A 12,167-nucleotide genomic window follows, 5' to 3' on the forward strand; every position below is an offset into this window, starting at 1 on the left:
GCAGGTCCGGGAGGCAATGCGCCTGCGCAGTCTGTCTCCGCACCCATTTTTCCTACTAACTGGTAGTTTAGAGCTGCACGCGGGAGAGTCTCTCTTAGGAAAGGACCTTTTGATCAATTTCCCACTGCCGAATGTGAGCGGCGAAATCACAAAGGACTCCCATTTCCCTTGCTCTGGTTACATGAAGCTTAGGGACGAGGTGACACGAGCCCTCCTAGGTAGGAAGCCGTTAGAGTCATGCGGGCTGGTCAGTACAGGCAGCCCGAGCCTCCCCGAAAGCCCCTGCCTTCCTGGACGCCTCGTTCATCCTGCACGTGCCCCTGGCAGCTTGTCCAAGACATTCCGGCCTGGGCGCCTTCGCACACGCAGTTCCCATTGCCCAACCGATCCCCTGAGTGAACTCACTCTGCAGATCTTTAAATGCCCTAAAAAGATCTTTAAAAAACTTAGGGAGTTTAGACACTGAGTGGTTTCCAACTAATAGATGAGTCTATTTCACTTGTTTTCCTAAGTAAGACAGGGTAATTGAGACAATCTGATTTGGTCTCTCAGGAAATAAGCCTCCTCTTCTGATACAAGGGCTTTGGGTCCAAGGTAGGAGAGACTGGTGGGTGCTGACCAGGCAGCACACAAGGTGTGAACCTTGGTGTAGGGGGTATCCTGGCTGGCTGCTGCAGCGGCCCTTAACACCCACACAGAACGAAAGCGGCTGTGACACCCACCTCCTCTTGCTCACCTCTAGACAGGAAGATGGAGAACCCGAAGGAAGTATTTCCAATGAGGCCAGTGATGACAAGCCCTGCGTCCCTCCTGGAGGCATCCAGCCCCAGCCACGCCTCCTCTACCCCAACAACTTACCAGCCACATGGAGACACACACGTTATCAAATTAACAGCAACTGGAAACAGTCACTATTTAATGTAGATAACCATACGGGAAAAGAAGGAATCTCATACACTGATGAGAGAGGAGTGATAACTAGTACATTTGGGGGCTAAGTGGCACTTTAAATATTTTTGTTGACTTTGCAATCTTACTTCTAGGGGTTTATCCTACAGAAATACTAGCCTGAGTATGGAAAGTAATACGGACAGAAAGGTTTACTATAGCGTATAATAAAATGGGTTAGCCGTCTTTCAGAAAACTTAAAAAATCATAGTCTTATCCACACAATGGAATACAATACAGCGAGAACATTAAAATGGGGTAGTTACTTATGTACTAACATAAAAAAGTGTTCATGAACTACAAAATGAAAGCAAGCACCCTGTAGATCGGTCTGGGGAGCAGCACCCGTCCTGAGACAGAAGGAGCTGTGAATGTGCGTTTCTGCAGAGCAGTTGGGAGGAACGCACTAAACTATGGACAGGGCTACCTCTGGGGAACGACAGGGCTTTCAGGTTTCATTTTAACCATATACACATTATATTCAGTCCATCTCATTCATTTACTTACTCAACAATATTTATTGAATGTTGAATATGTCCCAAGGACTGTTCTGGAACACAGAAGTAATCTCCAAATAGTTAAAAAAAAAAATCTCTGGAGCTTACATTCAAGTGAGGGAAAACATGCAAACAGAACAAATATAAACAAGATAGGTAAACCGTGTAGTATGTTAATAAATGTGAATGAGCAAAATAAGGCAGAGAAGAAGCTACTGGGAATGCCCCAGTAGCTGCAATTTTAGGTAAGCTTCACTACGAATGACACTTCAGCACGGAATGAGGAGTGGGAGAGAGCTTGGATGAAGAACACTAGCACATGGCAAATGGCAAGTCCAAAGGCCCTGAGGTTTGACCTGTTGTGGGAAAAGGGAGGCTGCTTGGAGCACACTGAACACAGGGAGGTGACAGGTCAGAGAGGTTGTGAACCTGTGAAAAGTTCTGTTCTGATTGCTTTTATTTTCTCAGTGAAATTGGAATAAAAGTCATAAGCCAAAAGTGAGAAACGAGAAGACAGAGCTTTGAGGAAAGAGAAGGTGTGCATGGTCTGTTAGAGAGCATGTATGAACGTAGTATTACTTTTTAAAACTGAGATGTAATGAACATGCCATCAATTGCACAAATTTGAAGCGTACAATTTGGTAAGTTTCGGCAGACTGTACACATGTCAAACCAGAACCACATCACGACAGCGAGCACATCCGGCACCTGTTTCTTCACGCCCCTGAGATCCCTCCAAGCCCCTCCTCACCAACCCCCACCCCCACTGATGCGCTGTCTATAGATTTCTGTAGCTTACTTTGCATTTTCTAGAATTTTATATAAACGAAAGCAGGCAATACACTTTTGGTCTACTTTCACTCAGCATAATTGAGATTTGTCCATGTTGTGTCTATCAACAGCTAATTCCTCTGTATTGCTGAGCAATATTTCATTGTATAGATAATCATTTATCCATTCACCTGTTGATGGGCACGTGAATTATTTCCAGCTTTGGGCTATTACAGATAAAGCTACCATGAACATTCATGTAGAAGGCTTCATGTGGATTTATGCTTTCTTCTCTGTTGGTAAATAACTAGGAGTGGTAAGTACATACTTTTGACTGTTTAAGAACTGCCCAACTATTTTCCAAAGTAGCTGTACCGTTTTACATTCCCTCCAGCAGAGTATGAGAGTTCCAGTTCCTCCACATCCTCAGCAGCACATGGTGCGGGATTTTTAATTTTAGCCATTCTAACAGATATGTGGTGGTACCTCATTATGGTTTTAATTTCCATTTTCCTAAAGATTGATGTTGAACAGCTTCTCATTTTTTAAATGAGCAGATGAATTTTCTTACTATTGCGTTTTGAGACTTCTTTATAGATTCTGAATGCCTGTCCTTTATTAGAAATGTTTTGCAAATATTTTCTGTCACTCTACGACTAGTCTTTTTTTTCTCTAAACAGTATATTTCAAAGAGCAGATGTTTTAAATTTTGATGAAGTCCAATTCATCAAGTTTTTCTTCTATAGATTGTGCTTTTGGGGTTGTATCTAATCTAAATCTTTGCCTAACTCAAGGCTGAACATTTTCCCCTTTGTTTTCTTCTAGAAGTTATACAGTTTGGGGTTTTATGTTTAGGACTATAATCTATTTTGAGTTCATTTTTGCATAAAAATATGGATCAATTTTTAATTTTCCATCTGGATGTCCAATTATTCCAGCACCATTTGTTAGACTTTTGCACCTTTGTGAAAACTCAGCTATCCCTTACGAACAGATGTTTTTCCAAAGAAGATATACAAATGGCCAACAGGCACATGAAAAGATGTTCAACATCACCAATTATTAGGGAAATGCAAATCAAAATACAGTGAGATATCACCTTACACCTGTCAGAATTGCTATAATTAACATGACAAAAAATAAACATTGGAGGGGATGTGGAGAAAAGGGAACCCTCATACACTGCTGATGGGAATGCAAACTGGTGCAGCCTCTCTGCAGATTTCTCAAAAAATTAAAAATGAAATGCCATATAATCCAGCCATCCCACTACTGGGTATTTATCCAAAGAACTTGAAATCAACAATACAAAGAGACAATACAAATAACAATACAAAGAACCCCTATGTTCATCGCAGCATTATTCACAATAGCCAAGAGATGGAAGCAACCCAAGTGCCCATCAACTGATGATCGGATAAAGAAGATATGGTACATACATACAATGGAATACTTACTACTCCGCCATAAAAAAAGACAAAATTGTCCCATTTGCAACAACATGGATGGACCTTGAGGGTATTATGTTAAGTGAAATAAGCCAGACAGAGAAAGACAAACACTGTATGATTTCACTCATGTGTGGAAGATGAACACAGGGATAAAGAGAACAGATCAGTGGTCACCAGACAAGGGGTGTGAGGGGTGGGCAAAAGGGGTAAAGAGGCACATATGTATGGTGATGGATAAAAATCAGACTATTGTGTGTGAATACAATGCAATCTACAGAGAAAATGATAAAAATAATGTACACTTGAAATTATGCAATGTTATAAACCATTATGACCACAATAATTTTAAAAATAAATAAAATTTAAATAATTGAAAAAAACATCAGCTATCCCTATACGTGTGGGTGTTTTCTGGACTCTCTATTCTGCTGCATCAGACCAATGGACTTGTGCAGTCAGCAGAAGGAACTGAGGCGACTGAGCAAAGAACAAGGAGTGAATAAATGAGGTTCCTGGCACGAAGCTTCTTGTCCTAAAGGGAGTTAACGAACAAACATGGAGAAGCAGAAGGACCCGGGCACTGCTACATATACAAACGAAGACATTTCAGAAGAAAAGTAAACGACCTACAAGTGGGTCAAAAAGGGAGCTCCAGCCAGGTTCCCGGCTGTTGACAGATGGACGGTTTTTGTGAAGTGTGGGACTGAATGGAAGTGGACTGTAGGAGGCTGAAAGAGGAAGCGAGTGTGTGTTGGGGAGAGAGCCCTAAATACACAACACAGTAATGAAGGGCACAGCGAGCTCATCGCAGACTCCCCCAGGTGGATCCTTTCTCTGTGTTCCTTGTGGCATTTTATTCATCTCTATAATACAAGCTTTTGCTCGTTTTTTTGTTTTTCCCACTCTAACTGGGCTCCTTGAAAGCAGATCCCATACTTCATTCAACTACAGTACTAAGTACAGGGCTGCAAACAAAACAGACACCAACAAAACATGGGGAAGGGGAGGCGGGGAGAACGTTACCTCCTCAGACCCTCAATCCACTTGTGACGTGGGCTCTATGTCTGCAACAACAGTGGCTGCACATCGCGGGGTGGGAGGGGAAATTAATGGCCACTGTCTGAGATTCACCATGCAACTGCCTTTGCTGTGAAATTTCAACTTCACAGATTAAAGATGCTCTATGATTTAAACAGCATTTCGTCTAACACCTTTGCACTAAGACAAAAATGCACTTGATGAAAAAAAATCATAGAAAAAAATTTGAACCTACAAACAAAGAAAAACCATAAGCAAAAAGGATCTCTTCATACAGGGCACTTAGGAGGGCAAAAACCCTCATGCAACCCTTTCCTTTTCCTCTGAGACACACAGTCAACTCCGAAAAACAGATATGATTGGTTTTACTCTACCCAAATATCCATCTAAGAGACAAGCTGGAGAAGATTCGACATGTGGATCCTGAGCAGAGGCGCAGAGGTGGGTGGCACACGATGAGGGCTTTACTGTTCCCAGTGAAGACAGTCTAGAGTTACAGTGGGCAGAGGGGAGGGGAAGGCCGTGTCCTCCGCAACCAGACTGTTATACTTAAAACCAAACAAAGGGGCCACAATAACGTAACTTCAGTTAGTTCTTCTCCTTACGTAACTACCATATTTAAAAATATCCGGAGCCAGCCCAGTGGCATGGTGGTTGGATCCGTGCACTCTGCTTCGGCAGCCCACTGCTTGCGGGTTTGGATTCTGGGCACAGACCTACACACTATTCACCAAGCCATGCTGTGGCAGCATCCCACGTACAAAATAGAGGAAGATGGGCACAGACGGTAGCTCAGCGACAATCTTCTTCACCAAAAAAAAAAAAAAAACACGAAAAACAAAATCTGGATTATTTTATCTATGCTAATAATGCACATTTCTGTAATTCTGAAGTAACCTTGCAATAAAGCAAAACCAAACAAACCAAAAACACCAGGCTACAACTAACATTCACTTTATTCAATTTTGTTCTCTCAACTCAGGAGGCAACAAACGACCACATAAAAAAGGGAGCACTTTAGAATATATACATAAAATTAGCCTGGGTATCTAAGGTGTCTGCTTGCTTTAATAGAAAAATTGATAGCTCAAATAACTAGTATTCTATTTAGCTTCTACAAGTCACTTCTAGGCCTTACACTCATTACATTTTCATTTAAGGTACTATGTTATTTTCACGACTACAAAATGAGGCAGTCCTACAAAACAGATGGGAATGAAAACAGATAAATACTGTCTTGTCTTTATGTTGTATTAATGCCAAGATACTGCTGGGGATTATCCGAAAAGAGCCCTTACTAACGATGGCTGTTTTAAAAATGACACAGGGCAGTAAACAGGCTGCAAGGAAACCACGTGGTTGAGGGCAAATTAAATAAGGACATACAAGACAGCTGAGCCGAGGTAGTTAGAGAATCTCCACAAACGAGACTAAAAAGAATACTTTAGTGGCAAGACATTTTACTGTTGTCTTTTCTTGATGGCAACTGAAAAGGTAAGATCCTAAAGGAGTATTTTAAACATAATCATTTAATTTTACAATGTAAAAAACTTGTCACAGTAAGTAGAGAGCTGAAAATACTCAATCCTGAAAATGAGGATAAGTAGCTAACTTGCGAAGTTTAAAAAAGCGCCAGTGTTCTTATATTGGCCCTACGTTCTCCAGTGTGTGTGCGTGTCTGTGAATGCAATACGATGAAGAAATGTCCAGTGTGTGTGTTTACAAATACAATACAATGGAGAAACATCCAGTGCTTCTTTGTTTTGTTTTAAAAAGTCATCAATTCAACCTAAATTCAAGAATTACACTTTAATAATAGCATTTTGCCAATACAGAAATGACATATCTCAGATCAAATCATTTAAAGGAAGAGTTATTCTCTCTTACTTGAATAAGGGAAAGAAAAAACACAAGACAAGAATCCACAGTAATAACAATTATATTAAATGTCGAAATAAAAATTACTTTTTGTTTACATCTGGAATTGAGATGTCCAATATCCATTGTTTCTCCAGAGAACTAACAGGAAAAATCACCTAAAAACATGGAGCTTTTTTAAGGCTAGCTATACACAAACTTCACATTGGCATTTTTCTTCAGTTTTCATCTCAACTATTAGTACTTAATAGTTTAAAAATCAAACATAATTTGCTAATAATGAACAACTGCACACTCCATACTATGACCACTTGATAACTGGTCATGTAAAACTAACCCTAAATGTTGATTTGTCTTCAATTTATAAATAGCAAAAATAAAGCAAAAAGGTCTTCTTTCCTAATTAACTTCCTTGAAGACTGTTTTAGCCCAATGTAAAATGAAGCAAAACTACACTATTATTTAAAAAATTCTACATGAAGAGGGGCAGCAATCCAAGGACCTTCTGACCTAGAGGTTTGAAATATTCATGACTATTGGTTAATAATAAAATCTTGATGCTACCCAAGTAAATATTATGCCAGCAAATGCTTTCTTTATGAAAGTATCCAGCTTATTGAAAACAACAGGACAAAGCACAACTGAGAAACCAGGGGAACTGCTTCAGAAAGACAAAATAAAGTTATCTGTCAGTGAAATGGAGGGCAAATTTTTGACCATTCATATTTTTTTTTTTTTTTTTTTACAAAATATAAGATTCATTTAAAATTTTGTAGAAGAACAATTTTTCATCTTTTATGCTATCTGTCTAGATCTCTTTCTGGTAAAACAGATAAATGTGTTTCAATGACTTTATATCAAGATCTACAAATTCTCTGAAAAATTAAAAAAGAAACCTAAATTAACATAATCAAGTTATATGCCCAATTTGATACTATTTTCTCCCAAAGAGAATAATTCATATAGACATACACCATGACAGGTGGCATTACGTTTTAAAATGCACCTAATTTTTAACAGTAGGACTAAGTTTCTAAGTAAAGGTAGGGCTAGCAAAGACCTTATTTCAAATACAAGAGAAAGGGCTGCTAAAAAGTGCCAAAAAGTGTAACACTGAATCCTATGTCAAGCTCTTTTTGATACTGATGTTTTAAAATATATTTTAAAGTAAAGTAATCACTTACTACTTTGGGAAAACTTGTTGAAATATAAAACCACCAGAACATATTGCTTTGATTTTGGTAGCTTATGTTTGGCTGACTTTCGTATTTTAAAAAATCCTCAGATTTGAGTCTATGGATTTTAATACTATATGGAAATTCTTTTATGGTCTGAAGATGTATGCTGTTCATTTTCTTTGAGAACTTCTAAGTTACTGTTCAACAACAAACACTACCCTTACAATATACCATTATTATTAAAACTTGGATCATGTGCCCAACCATTTTCACTATTTCTCTAAACTTCTAACTTGAAGCTTTGGTTACAAAGGAAAACGAAGTTTGTAAGTATTCAGTTTTCTGAGATTTTACAGCACGTTTCCAATGAAATACATTCTACACTCCTATGTTAAAAGGCCAGCTCAGCCAGCTTCCTTCTGGACAAACAAAATCAAGTTGGTTTTATTTGTAGTTTTATTCTGTAAATAAAAAGCTTTAGAAATTTGGGGATTTACTCATGGAAAACTAGGAGAAATGTAGTCCCTAGTCCTCACCCAATGATGCACTACCAGCAGGACCAGGTATTCTAACTAGTCTTCTCTAATGCTGTCGCTCTAAGACCACAAACCATATCTACACTTAACAAACATCTCAGTATGTCCTAATGCCAGTAAGATGCAGTACCGTTGGTGATGTTATTCCATAAGATTTATGATCTGGCAGGACTTTTGGCCACTGCTGCCAAAAAGAAAAAAGATATCTGTGTGTGGGAAGGGGGTGTGAGGGGGGAACTAATGAAAATCTTCTTTTGGACTTTTTTCCTCTAAATATAGACATGCCCCTAACAAGCACAAAAACCTAACTCCCAATGCTGATCACTAGGGATATTAAATTATCAAAATTAAAAATAATCTCCTCACCTAGTACAAGATACTATACAATATTACAAACACAGACACAAGAAAAAAAATCAGGCAGTAGAAAATGTACAACAGCTTTGGTGTTATACAAAATAACTTCCAAAAACGATTGACAGTGAAGCACAAAGTCCATGTTTTCTTACCACAGGCAATCCGCTGCTGGTTTCTACTTGTTTCCTTTTACTTTCTTGGTAAGGTCTGAAGAGCCAAGAAAGGCAGAATGTAGTTTACTTAGTAAGAACTGCTAGGAACACCATGACAGTGCGCTCCAAAAGATGTCATTAAAAAGTCTTGCCTCTGCACTTTGGCTCTGTGGCACGTTTCCCGTCAAGATCACAGCAGGTCCAAAATAAAGTGACAACTAGATTTAATAAATTAATATACATTTTGTTTAAAGATGTACAATGCACATTCTGTTTAATCCAAGGTTTAGGGGATCCGGGAACTTCTATTTACACATGTACAGATCTCAGACAGCAATGATGTCAGAAGATGCAGGGAGGCAGCAAAGCCTTGCCATGCTGCTCTCTGAATGCTGAGAACACAAGTCAAATACATTTAACTTAAAAACAATGCTGAGAGATCACTGGGAAAAATCTCCAAAGAGAGAAGTCCACAAAAAAGGACACGTAAAGGCAAGGGGAAGGTCAAGGTAGTTGAGACAACCTCTTTATTCTTGGGACGACTGCGGAGGTGGTGGAGATGTGCCTTGTTTCCCAGACTTCCGTTCATAGTTCACGAGGCGTTGGCCCACAAGGTATCTAGGTTGTAAAAGCAGGGTGGTTACTCTCTTATACGGTCTTACGTATCAAAACATTCTTCCTAAGAGCAGCCAGTGATACAGTTTTTAAAATACAAATCAAATCATTCACTCCCATTTCAAACCCTTCAACAGTTAGGTAGGTAGAGGGGAGTCCAGAATGAACACTTGTGAAAGGCACAGAAGCAGGCAGCGCATGGCAAGGTATGGGTTTGTGGGAAGACAGGAGGGCAGCAAAGGTCAGAAGGTCTCAGAAGCTGTGCAATGAGCACATGCTCCAGTCTGTGGGTTAGGGGTTCTCATAAACTCAGATACTTGGAGGCCAAAGGTGGGGAAGGGAGAGTAAACTTATTCAGGGGATTTATCTGTTATGGATCATATTTAATAAAACAATTTAGTGACAGATCTAAAGAAAAAGAATGGAAATACAATAATCAGGAATCTGGGCAGGGAGGAAATTAAGACCTGAAAAGCTCCATGAAAAGGAGAAATCAAAAGACAACAGAGGGGTCGGCTCCATGGCCGAGTGGTTAAGTTCGCGCGCTCCTGGGTGCGGACATGGCACCGCTCATCAGGCCACACTGAGGCAGCGTCCCACATCCCACAACTCGAAGGACCTGCAACTAAGATATACAACTATGTACGGGGCGGGGGGGGGGGGGGGGTGGTTGGGGAGATAAAGCAGAAAAAAAAAAAAAAAGACAAGAGATTTCAATGAGGGCAAAGGGGAGATGGCAGAGAAGTGAGTGTATGTGAACAACAGAAGGTAGGAGATTATGGTCCAAGAACAGAGTATTAAGTGCTCCTAACTTATGTGACGTGATGGCAAAGAGGGCAGGACTGTAGAAACAGAGACAGAAGTTCCTATGATTGGAATGACAAAGCTGGAGGTCCTCCACCACGACACTGCATCCCTACAACACGGGTGGGAGCTGTAAGGGAGAAGCAATGACATGCCTCACTGAACATGGGGGAATGGCCTGGAGGTTGACCCCTGAAGGACAGTGGGTGACAAAGCTGACAGCGACGAGGAGGTGGCTGGGGTACAAACGTGCTGGGTACTCATTTGGAGGCAGCAATGCAGATGCAGGAGTGCCCAGTAAAGCCTTACTCATCTGAGTAAGAGTAGGAGAGTGAAGCCAGCATGTGACACGGCTGCCAGGCAGCTGAGGTCTGTGAGACTCAGTTTACTTATCAATAAAATGAGAACAACAGTCCAATGTCCTACAATTGTTTTAAGAAATAGAAAGTATGCAAAAGCCTTGGTATTGGTAACAAAGGCCTGGCATGGGCTGAATGCTCAGTGTGGGAACTTTCTCCACCCTGACTTTCATCTGTCACTTTTCTATCAACACATGTAAGCCTAATGAGCTATTCTGGCAGTTTACGTCAAGTAGTTTAACATTTTACTTCTTAAAACATTTCGCTAATCCTACTGTTTCTTCATCCATAATATCACTGATTAATCCTTTTTCTTTTTATCATAATAATTCTTTTCCTGAAGTTAACCATTCCTTACCCTACTGTTTCCCAACCAACCAATGTTTAAAACTGTATTTTGTAAATGTTTTAAACAATGACAACTGAGTAATATCTGACACAATACACAAAGCACAACCTGACACACATGTAATCACAAACCCTGTCAAGATATGCCAAGAATGGGGTTAGCATTGTGGCAATGAAAAAGCACTAAAAAACACAGAGAAAAGCAATGTTAACTTGCCCGGGACTGAAAAGTAACTCAGTGGCAGAAAAAGGAGACTGAACCCATTCCCAACTCTATTACCCTAGCACCCTCACACCTCCAGTTCACCACGTGCACACACGCGAACACTCAGCAGCCCCTACAGACCAAACACTGCTAGAGCGTGGATATACAACAGCAGACAAGACACGCCCTTCCTGCAGCCTGCAGTTCAATGGTTCTCTCCATGAAGCAATAGAAGGGAAAGATTAATAGAGCATACTGGGCTGCAAGAAAAGAGCAGCAAATAACAGGTAAGAAATGATGAGACCTGGGTGGGAAAGGAGCACTGGGGAAGACAAGAAGGGCGGGCGACAGGGGTGAAGAAGAGAGCAGCAGAAGGCTCCCAGGGCCTGTCTTGTTTGCATTCTGTCCACAGTATTCACTGACTCTCATCACTGAACCCCTCCTCATCCTTCCAGGGTTGCCAGAACTTTGTCCTCTGACTGCCTAAGTGTAGTCGTGCTTTTTACCAGCAGTAAACACTCTGAAGAAGCCTTGAACAATCTAAATTATGTTCCTAAAAATATTACAGGCATGCCTCAGAGATACTGCGGGTTTGGTTCCAGACCACCGCAACAAAGCAAATACCAAAATAAAGTAAGTCACACAACTTTTTTGGTTTCTCAGTGCATATAAAGCTATATTCACACTACATTGTTATGTGTGCAATAGCACTATGTCTCAAAAGAGTACATACCTTAGTTAAAAAACACGTTATTGCTAAAAAATGCTAACCATCATGTGTGCCTTCAGCAAGTTCTAATCTTTCTGCTGGTGGAGGGTCTTGCCTCAATGTTGATGCAGCTGACCAATCAGCATGGTGGTTGCTCAAGGTTCAGGTGGCTGTGGCAATTTCTTAAGACAATAATGAAGTTTGCTGCATTGACTGACTCTTCTTTCAAAACGATTTCTCTGTAGCATGGGATGTTTGGTAGTATTTTACCCACAGAAGAACTTCTTTCAAAACTGGGGTCAATCCTCTGAAATCCTGCCA

The 12,167-nt window shown here is 40.4% G+C and overlaps 1 protein-coding gene across 2 annotated transcripts in view; it reads right to left on the minus strand.

Moving 5' to 3' along the window:
- Positions 1–6,628: 6,628 nt before the first annotated feature.
- Positions 6,629–12,167, minus strand: part of MARCHF6 (membrane associated ring-CH-type finger 6) — an 82,475-nt gene continuing 76,936 nt past the window's right edge. For both annotated transcript variants that reach the window (XM_070519871.1, XM_070519872.1), the window contains exon 26: positions 6,629–9,424. In XM_070519871.1, the coding sequence (XP_070375972.1) occupies positions 9,334–9,424 (91 nt within the window). In that variant the 3' untranslated portion in view covers positions 6,629–9,333. The remainder of the gene's footprint in view (positions 9,425–12,167) is intronic.

This window comes from Equus asinus, chromosome 10, assembly GCF_041296235.1.
Source record: "Equus asinus isolate D_3611 breed Donkey chromosome 10, EquAss-T2T_v2, whole genome shotgun sequence".
NCBI lineage: Eukaryota > Metazoa > Chordata > Mammalia > Perissodactyla > Equidae > Equus > Equus asinus.